General features: G+C 37.8%; 1 protein-coding gene across 2 annotated transcripts in view; it reads right to left on the bottom strand.

Annotated features, from left to right (window-relative positions):
- SLC6A11 (solute carrier family 6 member 11) overlaps positions 1-19648 on the bottom strand; it is a 104042-nt gene that overhangs the window by 76284 nt on the left and 8110 nt on the right. Inside the window, exons 2-6 of one of the 2 annotated variants that reach the window (XM_090148065.1) lie at positions 8386-8475; positions 7658-7789; positions 4299-4529; positions 494-628; positions 206-346 (exon numbers count right to left, since the gene is read on the bottom strand). In XM_090148065.1, the coding sequence (XP_090004191.1) occupies positions 206-346; positions 494-628; positions 4299-4518 (496 nt within the window). In that variant the 5' untranslated portion in view covers positions 4519-4529; positions 7658-7789; positions 8386-8475. Of the gene's footprint in view, positions 1-205; positions 347-493; positions 629-4298; positions 4530-4992; positions 5525-7657; positions 7790-8385; positions 8476-19648 lie in introns of those variants that run through there. The other variant, XM_090148064.1, reaches the window with a different exon arrangement.

Here is a 19648-nt window from a genome sequence, read left to right as displayed (position 1 = left end):
AGCCTGCTTTGGCAGGGGGGGTTGGACTAGATCTCTAGACATCCCTTCCAACCCCTACAATTCTGTGATTCATTTTATCACAGTTTGACATGATCAGCCCATTCCCACAGACTTTTCTACCACAATAGTTCTGTTCTCGACACTAATTCATTTTATTCCTTGGAAGTCATTATTTGTACAGCAAATATTTCTACCAAGGTCATACCTGTATTCCATTCGTGCCCACATGTAGCCCAGGGAAGCTCTGTAGTAAAGCAGTTAAACAGATAGAAGATAGCCCATGCTAAAATAATGATGTAATATACATTTAGATGTGCCTCTATAACTTGGGTAGCATATCCAATGCCTGGAGAGGAGGAAGAGAGAACAAAGAATTTTTACTTTTCAGATAATTTAAGAACAAATGCTTACTACTGTAAGTACATCCTAACTTTGGTAAGATTTTTTCCTTCATTTAAAATTTAATGCGGTAGAACACAGAAAAGGTTGTTACCTTCAAACAAAGGGCAAACTTTCCTCCAGCACGTAATGCCTCCTTCACTAGTAAACTGTCCCAAGGCTGTCTCCAAGAAAAAAACTGGTATCCCACAGCAAATAAAGAAAACCACATATGGGATGAGGAAAGCACCTATGAGTAAACATCGTGGTGGTATTGGTTACAACGAACACAGTTCCTTGACAGCTTAGTGAAAAATTTTTCATTCCTTAACTAATTCTCTCTATGCTGTACTAGAATTGTAAAAAGTGTTTACTTCTGGCACCAAATATTTAAAAGTTAACTTTTAAGCCATTATTGTGTACTCAAAACAAAGAACCAATACAAAAACCACCCCTATCCCCAGTCAAAACACAAAGCATACTGAAGTTTTTCAGGATAGGCTAAACTCTGCTGAACTTTCTCTCAAACACAGGAAAGATCACATTCTTGCTTCGCCACACCATTCTGATCTGATTATCATCAAATCACTCTACCCTCTCTTCTCTTCCCTTCTTTTCTCAGGAGAAAGGCAGGGATGAAGAAACATTATGGAAATGAAATTCAAGTACTCTGATGTTACTTAGATAAGACCAATGATGAGGATCGTAAGAAGGGAATGACAAATTACACCTTAGGACTTCTTACACAGAGAAAGAAAACAGGACTTGGCATTGTCATCTAGAAATTGTAGGAAATTTACAAAGCATCAGCTTTTTTTCTTACATTCTGACAGTAAACTCCAGTAAAGATAGTGAGCAGTATAACTTCAAGCTTTCAACAAAATACCATTCTTCTCTTCTTAACACAGAGCAGAAATTCTGTATTATTTCATGATTAACCATGTTATTAGGTATGGCAGCCAGAGAACATGACTGAAGTATGAACAAAGAAGTGACAGAAGATACCTGTTAGGCATAATGTCACTTGCTAATACACTAGATTTTAAGTATTCAATTTAGAACCAAACCTAAATAACCAGGAATGAAATACAGCCTTTCCACTATACAGAGACCCTATTAACATACAAGGCCAAAATAATCTTTTTCCTTCATTCCTCTGGTACTCAGATTTCCTAATAAACCAAAGGACGAGATAGAAGGCAACTAACTGATTTAGGTGGAAACAAGGAAGGAAGAATACAAATACTAGAAGGAAACAATAACTATTTGGGCCATTTTTACTGACACCAGTAAACAAAGTTTGACTGGTTTAATCAGACAAACACAGTGAAGCACTGCACAAAAGTTCTGATAGATGCAGTAACTGCATACATCAATCAGTTCTTCGTTTCTATTTCAACAGGAGTCTTAAAGATTGATCTGATCATTAATGAACAACGCTTAATTAGCTACACCTGTAATACTAAACTTCTATCAGAATCTCACTACAAACAAAATGTTTCTGAATATACCTACAGAAAATTTCTACAATTACAAGGCAAATAGATACTCTGGATCATTAAAAAGATGGGGAAAAAATACCCACGATCTGCAGTAACTGTAATGCTTCAGTCACTTTGATTAGAAAGGCAGATCAACTCAATACACCTGCTTTGATTTGCAGGTTCTTAATTCAGAGATGTCTTCATGAGTGACCTCTTAGCTCAGCCACCCAATTTGCTTATAGTTGAATCTCAGCTGTGTCTCAAGCAATATCTTTGTAAACTTCAAAGAATGTAACCTGGGCATCCAAAATGATGGTTTCTACATAAGATTCAATATACACATAGTTTGAAAAACAACATCCTTCCAGGCCATGATTTGAGAACTGCTGTCCAGCATGAAAACAAGTTTAGCTCACTCACATGGACAAGCATAGTGAGTTTAACAAAACAATTTAATGAAACTGATCATACTGGCTTAGAATTTTACTTTCTTTTAATTCCTTTACAACAGATACCCATTAGGAAAAATCAGAGGATACCAAGTTTGCCTGCTTGCAAACCGATTCGTTTCCATGAAATATCTAATTCAAGAAACATAATTAGACTATTTATCCTAAAAAAAAAAAAAAAAAAAAAAAAAAAAAAAAAAAAAAAAAAAGAAATAGCAAGTGTCCATAAGAGCAAATTAGAATTATAAAAGCTTATGCCTACACTGTCTGTTGGTAGTGCCAGAGAGAGCTTAGATCTGTAGTATCCATGCTGCTTCTGAATTTGTTCTGTATCTAGCAGGCATTCTATTTCATAACTAGCTCATACACCTCTTCATTATCATCACATATTATACATGAAGTATTTCCCAGTATTTACATTCAGTGCAACAAACGAGACCCAAGTCTAATTCTAGTTCAGCATTCTAGAGAGTTACAGAAACAGAGGTGTTAGCCAAAGGTCGTAGACTGAGACCTCACCAAAGAAAATTGGAGTTAATGGCAAACTTCCCATGGTACCAGGACGTGGCCAATCAAACCACATGCATTCAGTCCTCTTAAAGACTGCTGTAGTGATTAATGATGATACTTAAGTAAGCCAACAAGTCAGCCAAATACATGATAAGAGTGTGTTACCTAATGCTATGCCCTTAAAAATGATAGCATCGTATTTTGACATACTAACATGAATTCAATGTGCATATAAAGGCTTCAGGAAATATTCAATATACACTGACAAGATATTTTCATCTTTTTTTCTGCCAAAAGTTCTTCGGGGAAACTTTATGTATCAACAAGAAACTGTTCAGCAAATCATCCAACAGATTGATTAGAGACTAAAAGTACAGCAGCATGCTAAAAACGAGTGAATTCTTGTCATCTTAGTTTTGCCACAGTACAAATGTGTTAAAGAGGAGCTGCAAACTAGTAACACACCTACCACAGAAGTAGTCTTTAGAAACAGCAGACAAAATGGCCAAAACCACCCCTGAGTTCACCTAGTTCTGTGCAAACTAGGGAAGGAAATCTGGCATAGCACTCTGTTAGCAAACAAACCTGTTAAGAACAGATCTTTGCATATATCAGTCACTGAGCTGTTCTAGCAGGATATACATTTCCACTAGGGCTGCTGATTCAGACATTAAGTGGGAGAATGTTGAATCTAGCTCACAGGATTCTAAACTCAACGTTTATCTTTCTTCCTTCATTGCTGTGTGCGACATGGCTGACGTGCTCGCTCTTAATTGTCACGTATCTTACCTAGCTGATACCTGCCTATAAGTAATACACATCATACATTATACTTCTGTGATTTGAGAGAGAAAAGAATAGACTTCTACAGTCTTATTTTAAGCTATACAGACCCTGCTCTCTTGGCTTAGTAACAGTCAGCTTTGTATCTTCCCCTCCCTTACTGCATTCACTGGGGAAGTAATGACTAAAAAAAGTGTTTGACTTAAAGGATTTTTTTTTTTTTTTTTTGTCATGAGAAAAGTAAAATCCATAGCATCTACAGAAACAATATTCTTCCTCCCCAAAGTACTATTCAGAAAAATAAACTGCTACTTTTTCCTCTATGTCAGACAAACTTTGTTGAGTATGCTCGATTCTGTATGCACAAGAAAATGTTCTATTCTAACTGGTTTCTTCTACCTTAAAAAAAAAAAAAAAACACAACAATAATATGTAATTACATTAATAATGCACAACCAAAGAAAAACCTTGAGAAATTAAACCGTATTGTATTTGGGAAGAAGGAGGTAAGGGAAACATCACATTTTTTTTATTTGTTCTCAGGTGCTTAATACTTCCCTACCTACCTACACACACACGCGTTTAAGTCCTGAACCCCTCTTACTAGTACAAGAAATCACTGTAAAACACCCTTAAGTGTTTATTTCCCAGATGTTTACAGTGAGCTGCAAATCAACACGTGACGCCATCTTACCTCCTCCATTCTTGTAGCAAAGATATGGGAATCTCCATACATTTCCCAACCCAATAATCTCCCCTGCCACAGAAAGCACAAATTCAACCTTATTGTTCCAGTGACCTCTTTCATGAACTTTCTTATCATTGCTGTGGACGAGGTTGGTACTTGAAGCTTCTGGATCCAAAACATCTTCTGGCTTGCCGTTAATTATAGGAATAGTCTTTTCAGCTGTCATGGCTGTTCAGCCTAAAGAAAGCAAAAGAAAAATATGCAGATATCATTTGTTAATAACAACATTCAAGGACTAAGAAACTCCTTAGCATATCATTAGCTTCAAATTACGTGTTACCTACATAAATTTACACGTGAAAGTGAACAGGGCAATTCCATAAGGCCAAAAAAGTTGTAAAAGATGAAAAACTTTTTTTTTTTTAATGAAAAAAAAAAAGAAATTTTTGTACATGAAAGTAAAAAGGTTTTCAAGTTGGGACAGTTCATAGTAGAACATTATTCTAAGGGCTGGGTAGTAAAACCTTTCAAAAATCCTTCACCAAGCAGGTACACCAGTTTGACTAACCTCACAGAGGACAGGGATCTCCTGCACGTTCCAGGCATAAGAACGACAAGAAAGGAAGAAAGGGATGTGCTGAAGGGGGCCTGATCGGTTCTGGCCTGCCTGGAGAAGCGGGGAATCTCCCATACTACTCACCCAGGGCTCTGCTTATGCCTGCGCGGTTGGGAGAGGGACTGGCTCTCTAGCCGACACTCGGCTCCGAGCGCACCTCCGCGTGCTGCCGTTCTCCTCTCTGTTGCACAGGAGAAGGGGGCACAGAAGCCGGAGGCAGAGGCGGGGATGGCGGGGACAGCGCGAGGAGATCGGGGAGCCGGGAAGCCTCGTTCTACGCTGCGGCTGCCGCCCGCCCGGCCGGCGGCGATAAGATGCTCCTCGAGCCTCGGAGCCGCAATTTGCAAATGCTCAGCCTTCCCCCGAGCGACGGTATAACACCCGCCTCTCCCCTCCGCCCACTTCAGGCTGTCCCAGCGGCTCCCCCCTTCTCCTCCTCTTCTTCCTCCCCCTCCTCCCGGCATCACCGCCCGAGCATCCCCAGCTACTCGCTCCCCCACCCGTCGGAGAGGCAGCCGGGGCCGAGCACCGGGCGGCACCGAACCCCGCACTCCCCGCATGCGGCTCGGGGAGGGCCCGCAGCTCCCCGCACACCTGCAGCGCTGCAGTGCCCGCTGCTCGCTCAGGCGGCAGCCCGGAGCCTGGTTTGCTGCACTCTCTTCCTTTTTTTTTTTCCCTTCTCCTCCTTTCCTTTAAGCTCAGGTGTGGCACATCAAAAAGGAGCCCCGCTGAAAGCAGATAACATTAACTGCAGCTGGGGGAGAGGGAGCAGGCAGGCAGGGTAGGGGTAATAAGAACAGGATAAAGAAATGTTGGGGGAACATTTGGAAAGTGTGGAAACGCTATGGGTGCTTTCTAGTCACACTGGAAAAACGTAGAAGCAACCCATGTAGGCATTTCTAACCAGCATTTTGCTTAAAATTTGATCTGGATAAGTGTAAAATGGAAGAAAGAATAGAAAAATAAGAAAATACAAACCATTCTGCTTCAGATTGAATGAAATATTTCAGTCATCTTTTTTTCCCCCCATTCTAATCATCTATTCACACATACGTAGTCCTGTGGTTCGTTTAGCCTATTCCATTATTCATCTCCACAGCTGGAAAATGGCAAGACATAGCTCACATTTTCATTCCAAATCTTCCCTCAGATCCATGTGCTCAGTGGCAGCTATGATCATCAGTATTTTGTTCTGCAGCCCCTGGAGATGCAGTTGGGACTGATATCTCTTAGACCCTGGATTAATTTAAGCACTCTGGAGGATGCTGTCCCAGAGACAGCGAGCCCTTCCTTGTGAGCTCTGCCCATTACCTTACAGCTCCATGGTTTATCACACAGTCAGAAAAACTGTCATCCAATGCTTACTAAAGACCTGTTGAAAAATGCCTGCGGGCAGCTTTTGTATTAACTTTACCTGATTTTAGAAATGAGCCTGATTATACCCTACTTGTAGCCTAAGTACATCAAAGATTCAAACTTCTGCTATGGCTGAAGTTTTATTTTGGCTTTTAAATTATGCATCCTCAAGACTGGGTGTTGGGCCTCAGTCTACACTCTGTCAAATGTTCTTAACTGTATTCTCTGTCATCTTCATTCACACATCTAACAGTCCTTTCTTTGCTAATTGATACCCATATGCAGAGTGCTGGTGTCTGGTATACTATGAAATTAAAAACAGCCAATGGTAGAACTATGGTAAAACATTATGCTAACATGGAAGAATTCATACATATATATATAATGTATGTGGATTTGCTTTGCCAAGGGGATGGGGAAGGGAGGATTTCTTTGTGTGTGTGCATGTTTTTGCTTTGATTTTTTTTTTTTTTTTGGAGGTGTGGGAGTGGGAATTAAGGAAGCATCAGGGTTTTGTTTCTTTGTTACTTTGCTTTGGTTTTAATGCAGCTGGTATCTACTAAGGGTAGAATAGATTCATATTTTTCCCCAACTTGGCTTTATATAAATCAAACTCAATTTTTAGATTCTCCCCCCTACCCCACATTTCATCTACATTCCAACAGGGATCAAAACAGGCATTGTTTTTTCTGTATTCCAGCCAGGCTGAGCAGACTCAACAGGACACATTTAAACATCAAAGGTGATACTGAATTCTCATCTCATTACTAAAAATAGCTTCCATCCATTTTTAGAGTTAAGGGGCAGTAAATGTGTGACTAATGATACAATACATGGAGGGAACAGCCTTCTATTTTCAATTAGAAAAAATAAATTTTGCCTCATGAACAGGGAAGTTTACAGTTCTATATAGTGTGCCCAATACACTGGTCAGTGCTAAATGTATCAGAACAGTGTCACTCCGTTGATGCTACAAAGAACACAAGGTAGAGTAAGTCATACCATGGATAGCTTTCTGATGCAAACACACTAATGGTACCAGGCTGAAGGGGACTGCTCCAAAGAACAGTCAATAAGATGACTGGCAGATGCAAAAGGTATTTAATCACTGCTGATTTGCTTAGTATTTGAAATTATAAATCTGCAGAGACAAATATTTTATTCACTATGTACTCTTGCACTGATTCCCATTTGATCTGACAATTGAAGAGCTTACAAAATAATTGCTAGCTGATGATCCTTGTGAAGACTGAAATCCAGCACAGTTTGCAACATAAAGCTTCCAAAATTTTTATAAAAGGTTGATTATCCCTTTTCTTTTTTCAATCTGAGGAAGCCTCCTCTATTGCAAGGAAAACAGCTCTCTGGATTACATCTCAGTTGGTGCACTAACCTAGCGTGCTGCGTGCTCCTCATCATGAATTCACGTCTGCTTCTGTCAGTCTGCTGGGAGATCTGCACATGATGTGAAACCAGAGCAGAACACAGCGACTGGAATGGGAGCAAGTCTTGTGAAATGGCTGAACTGTAGGACAAGAAACATAGTTACCAACATCAGCATGCCGTTCCTAGTAAAACCAATATCTAATTCATTAATTATCTAAAGCATACTTCATGTTCTATAGAGGAGCTAACCGTGTCACCAATCTCAAGTAATCTAATTATGTCCAAGAAGATTTTTTCTGCATTGTCTGCTCCATTCCTGATCTGCACAAGCATTTAGAGTTGTTACCTCCAACCCACTCACCGTAAGTAAATTTCCTGGCCATTCCTCCCGAGTTCCACATTAAAATGATGTTACCTAGCAAAATAATTCATCTGCCTTACTCAGGTTTTATCTTCACACCCCCAGGGAAACCATTAAAGCTCTATGTAGGAAGTAGACCGTGTGAGCAGAAGACAAATGTTTCTGCCAGTTAAAGAAAGGTGTGTGAAGTTCCAAAATAACATTAGGACTTATCATATTTAGATTTATAGACTAAAATTAATAAAGACAAGAAATTAACATGTGGAGATCATGCTGATAAAGAACCTCCCAGAAACAGCCATGTTTCCACAGGATATGTCAGGGTGCTAAAATGCACGGCAGTGCCCAGATGTAACAAGGAATACATGCTGCACCTTCATTGGTTGCAGGCAGAACGCATTCAGGCTGTTAATTCATACTCTTCTGAGACATCTGATCAGTCCATGTCTTCAAGGCACAAACACCTAGGGTGAAGATGTACCAGTACATGGAAGGTTAACTCTCTTGCCTTTTTTCTGTCCTACCTTTACAAAATTCAGAAGGCACATGAAGAAAACTGCTTGAGAGAGTTTAACATTTTGACTCCCTAATGCTCTGAACTTTTCTGGGAATTCAGGATGCTCTGTTCATCTGATGCTTTTTGATCCTTATTAGGATGCCTGAGTTTCTGTAGCAATTGATTCAGATAAGAGTGAAGTTTCTACTACACCACAAAAATCTTTTGGCTCACGTAGATGCTTCTATTTTTGCATTTTTTTCCTGAATAAAACAAATAAAAAAGGTTATAAGTAGGTATACAGAAAATAATTTTAACTAATATTAAAGCTACCGTAAACATATCTGATTTTGTAATAGCAAGACCAATGCAACCTTCAAGCGTTTAATGTGAGCAAAATACACGTTTGTAGCTCTGGAAATGCAAAACAGGCTGTGTTCCATTTATACTCCTTATTAAACCACAGTGGCTGTGCTGATTTTGTGTTCTTTCAATAACCCTGTGTCAATGTAATTCAAGTGGGGTATGGAGGGAAAAAATCCTATCCGGGTTTAAGTTTTAGTTTAGATTTGATGTAAGCAAAATCTGCTCAAGTCTTATGTAAGGATTTCACAAAGTTAGGCCCTTCATGGGTAAGTAGCTACACAAAAGAGAAGAAATGCAATAAGAATGTCATTAGTGATAGTGATCTGCCACAACATTTTGGATCAAAAGACTAAGATCACAAAGCAGTTTGTGAACTAAGACATCTTTAGCTAGGCTTTGGCAGAACGGACTTAAGTCTAACAGCAGTAGGCTCTCTGAATCTTGTCTGATCAGCTTCTGAAATGACAAAAAAAAATCTGTCTTGAAGTTAAACAACAACTGATTGCTGGGCTCCTATTTAGAGAGGCTTACCAGCTATCATTGTAGATCTCTCTCTCATATTTATCCCCCATGACTGACAATGGTTTAGATGTTGAACTTATATTTCAAGAGAGCTGTTGAAACCACTATCACATCCATTGATGTGGTCCTTTGGGGGATTTCCCTTGACCTTTCTGTCAGGCTGAGATCCATCTTTTCTTTCTGTTAGATGCATTTCACCCTCCAGGACATCGTATCTTCAATGCAGGATTGGGTGCTATTTTCCACAGTACAGCTTTTCCATTACAGATGCACTGAGATATGGCTTCATCTTTGACCATCTCTGAGGCACCTTGCTGTTAAAGTTTTAGTTCCAGCTCCCCTGCAGCATCCCTCACTGCCTGCCTCAACAGTTAGACACCTTTTCTTGACAGTTAATCAGCTCCTGCTTTTAATTTACTATTTTTTACTGTATGACTAAAGTGATCCAATGCCCCACTGCCAAGGCAGCACATGCTGTGAATTCTCCACACTGCCTCATACAGGCAAGCACTGCTTCCACTGTATTTTATGTATACCCCACTCCGTTCAAACACTGTTTGAAATATCTTGAGCTTCCTAAACATGAGTTTTACTGGCAGAGAGCACTAGGAGGGAACTTTCAATAGCAGGGCTTATACACATCTTCCCTGAGTTAGCAGTCATCTATTCAAATTGAAGAGATCATTCTATGTTATGTCAGTCATGTGTGATGACTCAGCAAATAAAAACACGATTTTACTTCTGACAGTACTTCAGACACAATAAAAGTGGCAAGAAATTGAACAGCAAGCATGAATTTATTTTTATTATCCTCATGCCTCCGTCTGGAAACCTTGAGTTGCTCTACTTCTGCATAAGAGAATGTGAATTATGCTTCTAGTCACTTACATAAAGTGACCACTCCAATACTTTAGCTAATACATGCAGCTAATTAACATTTTATTTTGGTATGTTCTGTTTCCAAAAATGGAGTGTAACATCAATATATTGCCTCAGGATTTTAAAAATCTCTAAAACTTATAAAAAATCAAAATCTTAAAAAGTGATCTGTCATTTTCAAGATGTTTCCTTTATCGAGTTTGTTTTGTTTGATGCTGCATGTTAGAAAATAACAAGCACAATTTTTTTTCTCAGGTCTTACCAAATCCAACCTATCATCTTCAGTATTTGTTCATGTTTTAGCATGAAGTGTTTAAGAAACAGAATATCTACAGTTTTAGAGAAAGTACTGTATCCTACATTCTTAGAGCAGCCCTGCTATATTTATACAGACACTGTTACTGTATCTGCTCTATCACATAGATTACAAAGGACAACTACTAGCTCAGCAAACAATCCTTTCTTTGGCTCTCTGTTGGCACGTTGCTAGTTAACAATTAATTGCCTTCAACAAGAGTCTTGCAGAGCAGGTGATGTGGTGCTGCAGATGTTCCAACCAAGTTTCATTTCTGCACACAGCTGTTGAAAAATAACTTTTGCTGCTTTGGGGTTTTTTTTGGCATTGTATTTTTAATCAGATATGTATTTCTCTTTAAGGACTGTAGAAACTCCTCTGACTAAAATACTTTCCTCACAGCTGTGAGAAATCAATTGACCATTGACACCAGGCCAACATGTGTAGATTTATATTCTGTGATTCAGCCAAAATGAAACTTAGCCAGAAGACCAGAAAAAACAAATTGCTGTAAAACCCCAACCCAATACGTCCAGAAATAGCAATAGCTCCACTGTATTTTGTAAAAGACAAAATACACAATAGTCAAGCTCCATGACAGTTACTTAATTAAAACTACAGACATATGCCAGACCTGGTGTGTGGACTTTCAGTTCTAAGAGAGGAAGCACCTACTACCTTTTAATAGAATATAATCCACAAGAAAGGTAAATGGAGAAGATATGAAGGCATAGTGAGACCATGAAGAGTCACAAAGAAATATTTTTCTTTTTTTGCAGGAATAATTCCTTATAGAGTGGGAGGCTAGGCATCAACCTCTAACAGTTTGGTTCTGCTTCTTTTGAAGATTGTTCTAGTCATTGTGTCCTGATGTCTAGAAGCTTTTACTTAAAGAAAACAAGAAAGAATACCTATACAATCATCACCAGGGAATTAATACCTACTCACTCGGTGTCACATGCTGTATCTGTCCCAATGAAGAAGTAAGTTTTTACTGGTGGAATCAAAGTAGACTAATATATACTAAAGTATAAGGGCATAAGTGTTGTATTCACAATTATAGGCTTTCATTAGCCCTGAGACTTCCATGCTGCATTTTGTTATTAACATCCCCACCTGCTACTGAGACTAAATTGAGAAGAGAAAATAAGGAGCACAAGAATTGGATCTGCAGAGGTATCCATATTCACAGCCATTCAATTGCATATTTGAATAATGTGCTGCAGATAAATACTTGGATTTTATTTTTTTTGTAAGCTCATCATTTAAAAACCTTGAGCACATTGAAGCTGTCTGTAATTCATTTTCTAATAGGAAATTTTTAGTTAGTCCTGTGTGGAGCCAGAAATTGGACCTGATGATCCTTGTGGGATCTTTACCAGCTCAAGATATTCTATGATTCTAACTAAACTTAATTTGAATCAAATCTTAAGCCAAGCAGTTGTCACAAAATAAGAATCAAACCTTACACTGCAAACTCAACATAGCATTTCCAGGAGGTAAATTTCAAAGGCAGACTTTCCTTTTCTGATGATGTGTGACTGAATATGAGACTTATTTAGTTGTTCACAGTTTGAAAGGGTCTTATGTACCTTAAAAAAAAAAAAAAAGACTGATAGAAAGATCTATGATCTATGGCAATTCATAGTAAAACGCCATTTGAATTGCATGTTCATTGTGCCTACTTATGCCAAAGCACAGTTAACTTCATGCAGGCCACAATTCTACCCAAACATCATATACTGAATACATACTTTTTCACTATTACAAGAGCTTCCAGCCAATAAAACATCAAACTGCAGAGCATTGCTCTGTCATGCTTGTTATACTCCACTGCAGAGTCACACAAGGCACCAGGCCATCAGCCAGACACAGGATAAACATTTTGCTTCTCACCTATAGTAACTTGTAAACAACTCCTACAACTATGTATTATACTCCTGAGCATCCACCTGAATCTTTTGTACTCAGAAACAGTTTCCATAGCTTTACTATACATACAAGGACAATAGAGAGGTTTGCAAATTTCAGACTTATTACTGGCTAGAACAGGAATTTACAATCATTAAGTCACTTCAAGTTTTTCTAAATCTTAACTGGTCTCCAGAGTCAGGCTGAGATAGCAGTGTTGGATGCTTCTGTTATTACAGACCATAATGCTAACTTATACTAACCTGGAAGCAATAAAACCATTCCATCATCTGCATAAGGTTCAGATTAATTTAGAACTGAGTCAAATAGTCAGAAGCAGGTCACAGAAAAATTGCAAAGCACACAGACATCAGACTGAGTTTGAAAAATTGACGTGGAAAGGAAAAAAAACACAATAGTAACCATAACATCTGTAATTAAAGTAGCCAAGGCTAAGATGATATGGCTCTATCATACAGCTTTGTGACTATAACTGCATTCATCTTTCCAGAAAATGAGAGTTTTCTCATTTCTTGGCTTACACTGGAGCGCTTCAGAAGGAAGTGGTGTTGGAGATCCAAGTCTTCTCCCTGCGAGAGAAATTATTTTTCAAACCCAAAAGAGCCATTGGAAACTTACTGCTCCCCTAAGCCATACTGAAAATCTGCAGAAAGCTCTCCTTTCAGGAGTACATGGTGAAGAGGCCATGTGGTGACTTTCCTGACACAGACAAGCACTGTCACCATGCAGTAAATGGATCCTTTAGCTGTTGCTAGAATTGTCTCTATACAGTAAATTAGTTGTCACACGTTCCCTCAGTTAAGAATTGAGGCATACTGTTAGTTACACCTTGTTCCATTGAAGGGAAATCTATATGAGGTTTTCACCAGAAGTAGAACAAACCATGTATAAGTTATACATCTTGTGTTATCTATTAATGACAGAAGTAGGAGGGTTGTTTTTCCCCTCCAAGAAAAGCAGGAAATTATAGGATAGTTCCTATTATTGGGAAACTTTTTTTTTTTTTTAATGAAGATTCCTTTTAGTAAATTTAAACATCTGAAAAGTACACAGATTTTAATATATTAATTGCTCGATTCCTCCTTCCATATAATATATAACTTCAACTTAGTCATTTGCAACGGATGTTGCATGTTTCGCTGTTTTTGCCTTCAGCTTGAATAAATCCTAGACTTCACATGTTCCAACAGAAAGTAGGAATTCTCAAATAGGACATTTGTAGAATATTTCACTTACCTAAGGCTGAAGACCCCATTAATAATAGACAGGTAGGCTTTAAATGAAAGGATCTCTTTCAATTTTTTTGTCTCTACAATAAACACTGTGTTCTGCATCCTTGGTTAACAACAGTGTTAAAAGTGCATGACATTTCAAACGCCTGTGTTAAATGCATTTTCAATTATAAAATTATTCCTATTATAAGGTTTTTAAGAGTTCAGTCCTGGATACAACCAGAGCCTGGAAAAAAGGATCATTGTTTCCTCCCTCCTATAGCTGAGCTAGTCAACCCTCTAAGTTTGAGCTATGGTTCCATCTACTTTCAATGATAATTCCAGGTTTTCATGTTTTCATAAAGGCAGATATAGTTTCTCAAGTAACTGCCTTCCACTGCTTAGCTTACAAAGCTCAAAGGAATAATAATGTATACTTATTCGCTGAAAGGCCAATAAACACACATTGCAGACTGGAGCTAATAAGCAGAAATTTTGTGAATGGAGATTTTGATATATAGATTGTATTCCAAACGTGACTACATGCCAAGAGATACACTGAGCTTTTTGCACCAACGTTTACTGCAGCACTATGATTGTGCCAAAGCATATTAACCAGTGGAAGTGCTCTGACATTCTCCAGCTAGACATTCCTATTCAATTTTGTGTTGTTTGTTACATGAGAGCGTTCGCACCACTCTAAAACAGGCATAATTTTTTAAACACATGGCTCCACATGATTCCTCAAATTATTTGCTTCAGTGCTACTTCACTAGCAGCACCCTGAAGTTTTACGTCCCCTTTTATGTTTGTAAATCAGAATCCTAGCCAGACACAGAAAACAACCCATCTACAAGACCATTTGATTAAAACAAAATCTGGCTGCTGCCTAATGGCTTGCTCAGGAAGCATTTGGGCTGCATTAAAATGAAGAGGCCAAAGAAAGTTTCTGAGCTGCATTCAAAATCTGAAGTGAAAGGTCAAAATACCATAGAGAATGGCACCTCATCTGTACAATGGCAGACTAAAAGCTTACTGGAATTCCCTTTTATCACCTTCAAAGTTTACCACATTATTTTATTCCTAGCTGAAGCAGATATAAATTACAGTTTCATATTAGCACAAATTAGCATTCAAGAAAAAAAAATACCGAAATGGGAATAGTTAAATGCAAGGTAACTTTAATACATTTTTAAGCTTTGTGGTTCATATTATTTTTTTCCAGCTTCATGAAAATTACTCTTTTGCAGCATTTTATTTTAACATAAACATTACCAACTCTTGTCAAGTCGGTTAAGACATCTGAAAATCTGTCCAAATCCACTATTTCCAAAATACAAAACATTATTCTAATTCCTCACAGAAAGTTAATTCTCACTCTGCTTTTACAACTAGAAAGGAATTAAAATAATTAACAGCAGAGGTAGACTTCTCTAATTTTACAAATAATGAGATGTATTTAACCCCCATTCTGTTCTTCAAGTTCTATCTGAATATAGAAGTCTAGATCTTTTAGAGAAAGCAGATAATGCATCTTAAACGTTAGAACTAAATAATTTTTTAAAGTGTCATTACATTTTATTGATTCTGGACATAAAAACAATTGTTCTCTCATATTAAAGAAGTTGGATCTTGATTCAATCTGAATTTTCTTTCCAAAACCCCTTTAGAGCAGCTCCCGATAAAATTCCCTTTCAATAAAAGTCCATCCTTACACACTGACCCACCCCAAAAGCATGGAAAAAATGGTTCCAAACTCCAGTTATGAACTCACAATAATAAAAAATGAATAGCTATAGTAGGACATAACATCAATGATATTTATGCTAGCCCAATCATTGACATAAAAAAGTCAGCTAATACATTCCCTAAGGCTATGGGGTTATTTTTGGTTTGTTTTCATTTTTTAAAGCAGCAATAAATAAAAAGCTTACACAGCTTAGACAACTAACATTCACATCATAAAGGCCTGCCTCTATTTCCTTCACTTTGAATATTTTATTCATTTTTCACTGTGTTATTTTTGTGTATTAGAATTATCTTTCAATTAATATCCTTTAAGCTGCTCCATTCATTGTTTTGAAGTTTAAATATTATGAGATTACACATCTTAATATTTTTTGAAGCTGACTGGGAGAAAGCTTGAGGCAAAGATTTTCAAAAGCATCAGGACATAAAGATCTTCAGAATACATTTTAAGGCAACTGAATTTCAAAAGCTCTTGAAAAATCACGTCCTCTAAGAAGGTCCCAATCTCAGAAAGTAAAACCACTGAAGTTTTTGCCCAATGGTCCAGCCAGTCAGTTGTCAATCCAAATAAGACAGCCAATGCAGAGGAGATGCATTCAGTCTACTCTAATAAAAAAATTAACAAAAAACCAAAACCCACACCAGTAATTTTACCAAATAAATACAGTTTTTGATTAATTACACAGAAAATACATTGAGCGGGATCAGGCAAAACCAACTGCTGAAAACACGATTGAAGTGTGGTCAACATAACACAGAGAAATGTGTGACGTATTACAGGCTGTGCCATAAGGGCTGTAAGATAACCAGCAGCAATAAGCAACAATCCCTAGGTCAGCTGTGTCAGGCTGAATAGCCCCATCAGCACTCTGCCTTCATTTCACCTCATGCCTGATAACACCTGTAAGAGTACTACCTTTTCTATTTTTTTTTTTCTTCCAAGGCATGATTATGTGAATGTAACGGAATTGATCCATCTTTTCAATCATTTTATTTAAACATTTCACTGGGTCATATTTATTTAGCATTATCTTAAATTTCTATTATTTCTTACCACTTAGCATATTTAACATTGTTTAATATTAACATAATGTTTCAACAAAGTATTAATCTCTTTTTTTTTCCCCTGCAATTTTAACTCTATCACCATAATTGTATTAACTAAATTCATTGCTTAAATTAATTTCAAGTACAAACGCCTGTTAGTTTATAGATAATTTTGCACATTGGTGGCAAGGCAGCACCTTTCCTGACCTGTGGTTTTTACATGTCAGATTACTACTGTTAGAAAATACCTAAATCTGCTCTGAAATTTGTACTTTCCATTAGAAGAGCATCATTTCATTTGGTCAGGAAGATGAAGTAGTTCTTACTCCAAATGGGCCAAAGTCACATCCTGGAGAAATTAAATGGAAGGCTAGGTTTGAAATTAACAATTAATTTCTTCACTTGAGGTTAGCCTATAATTCTAAAGTTCTGTGGGAACGGGAAAGGATGTCAGCATTCAAGGTCTATATCTAGACTTGACTTAATTCTGTGGTCACAGCTAAATGAGCCTCCCGTTTACACTGCTGCTATTTATCAATATTACCTAATTTACAACAATATATTCCAGATTAGTCACTGCGTTTGCACCAGATTCTAAAGGTAATACGTAGCTATTTATATATGGAAAAATCCTAGAGTTTTCTACACTATTTTATACTGTTCCTATGGTTGCTTTCTAAAGAATGAGCTTCCTGATATACTATGTTTGCAATCATCAGCACTAAAATTTTACTATGTTCCAAGCTTGGAATCTGTATGCCTAATTGCTGTGAGGAATGATTCATAGAGATGAACAAACTCTTGGCAGCTAAAAAAGAAACCAAGCCAAGCTTGCCTGTTTTCATTACTAGCTATGAACCTCAACCAGATATGCCCTGATCTAATAAACCTTTCAAGGGAATCTGTGCAGACAGTAAATTTGGTGTCAAAAATCAGGTGCACCTCAGTGGCTGAAGCTGAGTTTTTACATAAGCGTTATTTGATATCAAAACAAAACTCAGATTGAAGAAGCTCACCTAGATAGAAAACAAATGTAGCAACAGAACTCTCAATTTCTCAAATTGAAATACTGTTTAATGAGAGATGATGGAGAGAGGCAGCAGCAAGGATGCCCAGAAGAAAGAACTTCCCCACTCCTAAGCATTCTGCACTCAGGTGAACAAGAAGAGCCTCAGCCCAACTCACCCACTACTGTTTCCACAGAATCTGGTTAAAACTCTCACTGCCCGTGGGAGCTTAGAAAATTTATTCCATGACTGTTCTTTCAAAGAAGAGTTGATCTGTAATTAATAGCTAAATGTTTGTGTAGTTGATTTTGAAAGTGGAAAGTTTCCCATTGTCAATTACTGCATTTTGACTCAATGGAAAGGTATTCTTGTTTTCAAATGCGTGGTTTGCAGAAATGAAGTTAAAAGTTAACAGCCATTAAAATAGGTCATAGCACTCCCATTCCCTTGAAAACTTCACTGCAGTACAGGCAGGTCCCGCAGGATGTACAGCAATACAGCAGAAGGTTACTTGCTACGTGCTGCTGTTTAGCACTGCTCCAGCCATAGACTTTTTATGAACAGTGGCCTTCCCTCCCTCAGCCCCCTTCTACACTTGAGTAGTCATGCTATTATTTAGAAAATGGGTTTCTCAGCAGGAGAGGTATGACAACAAAACGCACTGTTGGCTCAGCAACCCGATGTTGTCAAAGCTGAATATCAGGCTGGAACAGGACTTGATATTCCTTATAATACACTAATTAACTGTTTGACTTTTTCTACTTCCTAGGAAGATTAAAGTATCAATGCAAATCAGACAATCCTAGACCACCTAGGATTCTGCTGCATCCGTTTACTAACGGAAATGTGTGTAAAAGTAGAAACCAACCTCTTGCACGCTGACCAGAGTACATCCTATTCAATTAAACCAATTAAAAGTCATTAACATTCGCAAACACTTTTCTGGTAGGTACACTGCTTCTGGAGTGCACTTTGTCTGCAGAGTTTTAGAACAGGCAGTTCCTGTGCCCAAACATCCCCACCTCCCGCTGAACTCCCAGGCTGACAAGCTGCTGCCATGCTTTCACTTTTACAACCAAGTATTTGTTATTCTACTTGTTTTTCAGTACCGCATATTTTCTGTTGCTGTTATTCTTAATAACAACGTAAATTGAGCAGCTCCTATCCATGGATTCCATCAACTAGAATGCAGTAATGCCAGTTTCCACTGCTTTATGTTCACAGCATTATTCTACAACACATTGTCAGATCCATTTAAATGACTGATATACAAAAAAAATTAGAAAACAAACAAACAACAACAAAAAACAAACAGCCTACTTTCACTCTATTCTCCTGAATTATTTTCCAAGGGATTTTCATAAAGGCCATTATGAATTTACCAAACTCTCCAAAAACCAAATTACTCTTGCTTATGACAAGTATGCATTGTGCAAATACTACTAAGGAATAGAAGGAGTAAAAGGAAATATTTTTCATTTTACAGTAGTATTACTATTGATTTCAAATTACACGGGGATAAGTTCACAAACCAGAAGTTCACACCTAGAGTTTGTATTGCAAAGCAAAGTCAGAAGTGTTTAACTGAGTAGAGCTGAAATTTCCGAAGGTATTTTAAAACCCACTGCAGGGGAGTCCTGAAGCACAAAGCATCAAATGCCAGGAAACAGTTACAGTATCTATACAATGACAGAGAACAAAAAAATTGACATGGTGGCTTATGAGCAAAGAAGATACAGGTGTTTTACCCCTACCAGGATGCAATAGCCAGAATTGTCCTACTTCTCAACCATAACACTGCTAGATCAAAACAAGATCACATTCAAAATATGATATATATATTTATATACATACACTAAGCATTCCTGAAGGAATCCCCCTCTTGACTGAAGGGCCAATCTTCACAGACTTTACTAATCTTTTCTGCTTTACATCCAGATAAGGCATCTTATTTTCATTTGGTTTGACAAAGAAAGTCCATAACTGTTACACAACAAATATGCTAATCCTTGTACTACTTGCTAGGTCAAGTGACAGGGCTCACAGAAGTTGGAAGGAATAGCAATCTCCTTCTGACTGATAGGTTATCTAACCCATGATGAAAATGAAAAATGTTAAGCCAAATAACAAAAA

This window comes from Phasianus colchicus, chromosome 11 (genome assembly GCF_987193195.1).
Source record: "Phasianus colchicus chromosome 11, bPhaCol1.hap1.1, whole genome shotgun sequence".
Taxonomy (NCBI): domain Eukaryota; kingdom Metazoa; phylum Chordata; class Aves; order Galliformes; family Phasianidae; genus Phasianus; species Phasianus colchicus.
This window is presented reverse-complemented; position numbering and strand designations above follow the sequence as displayed.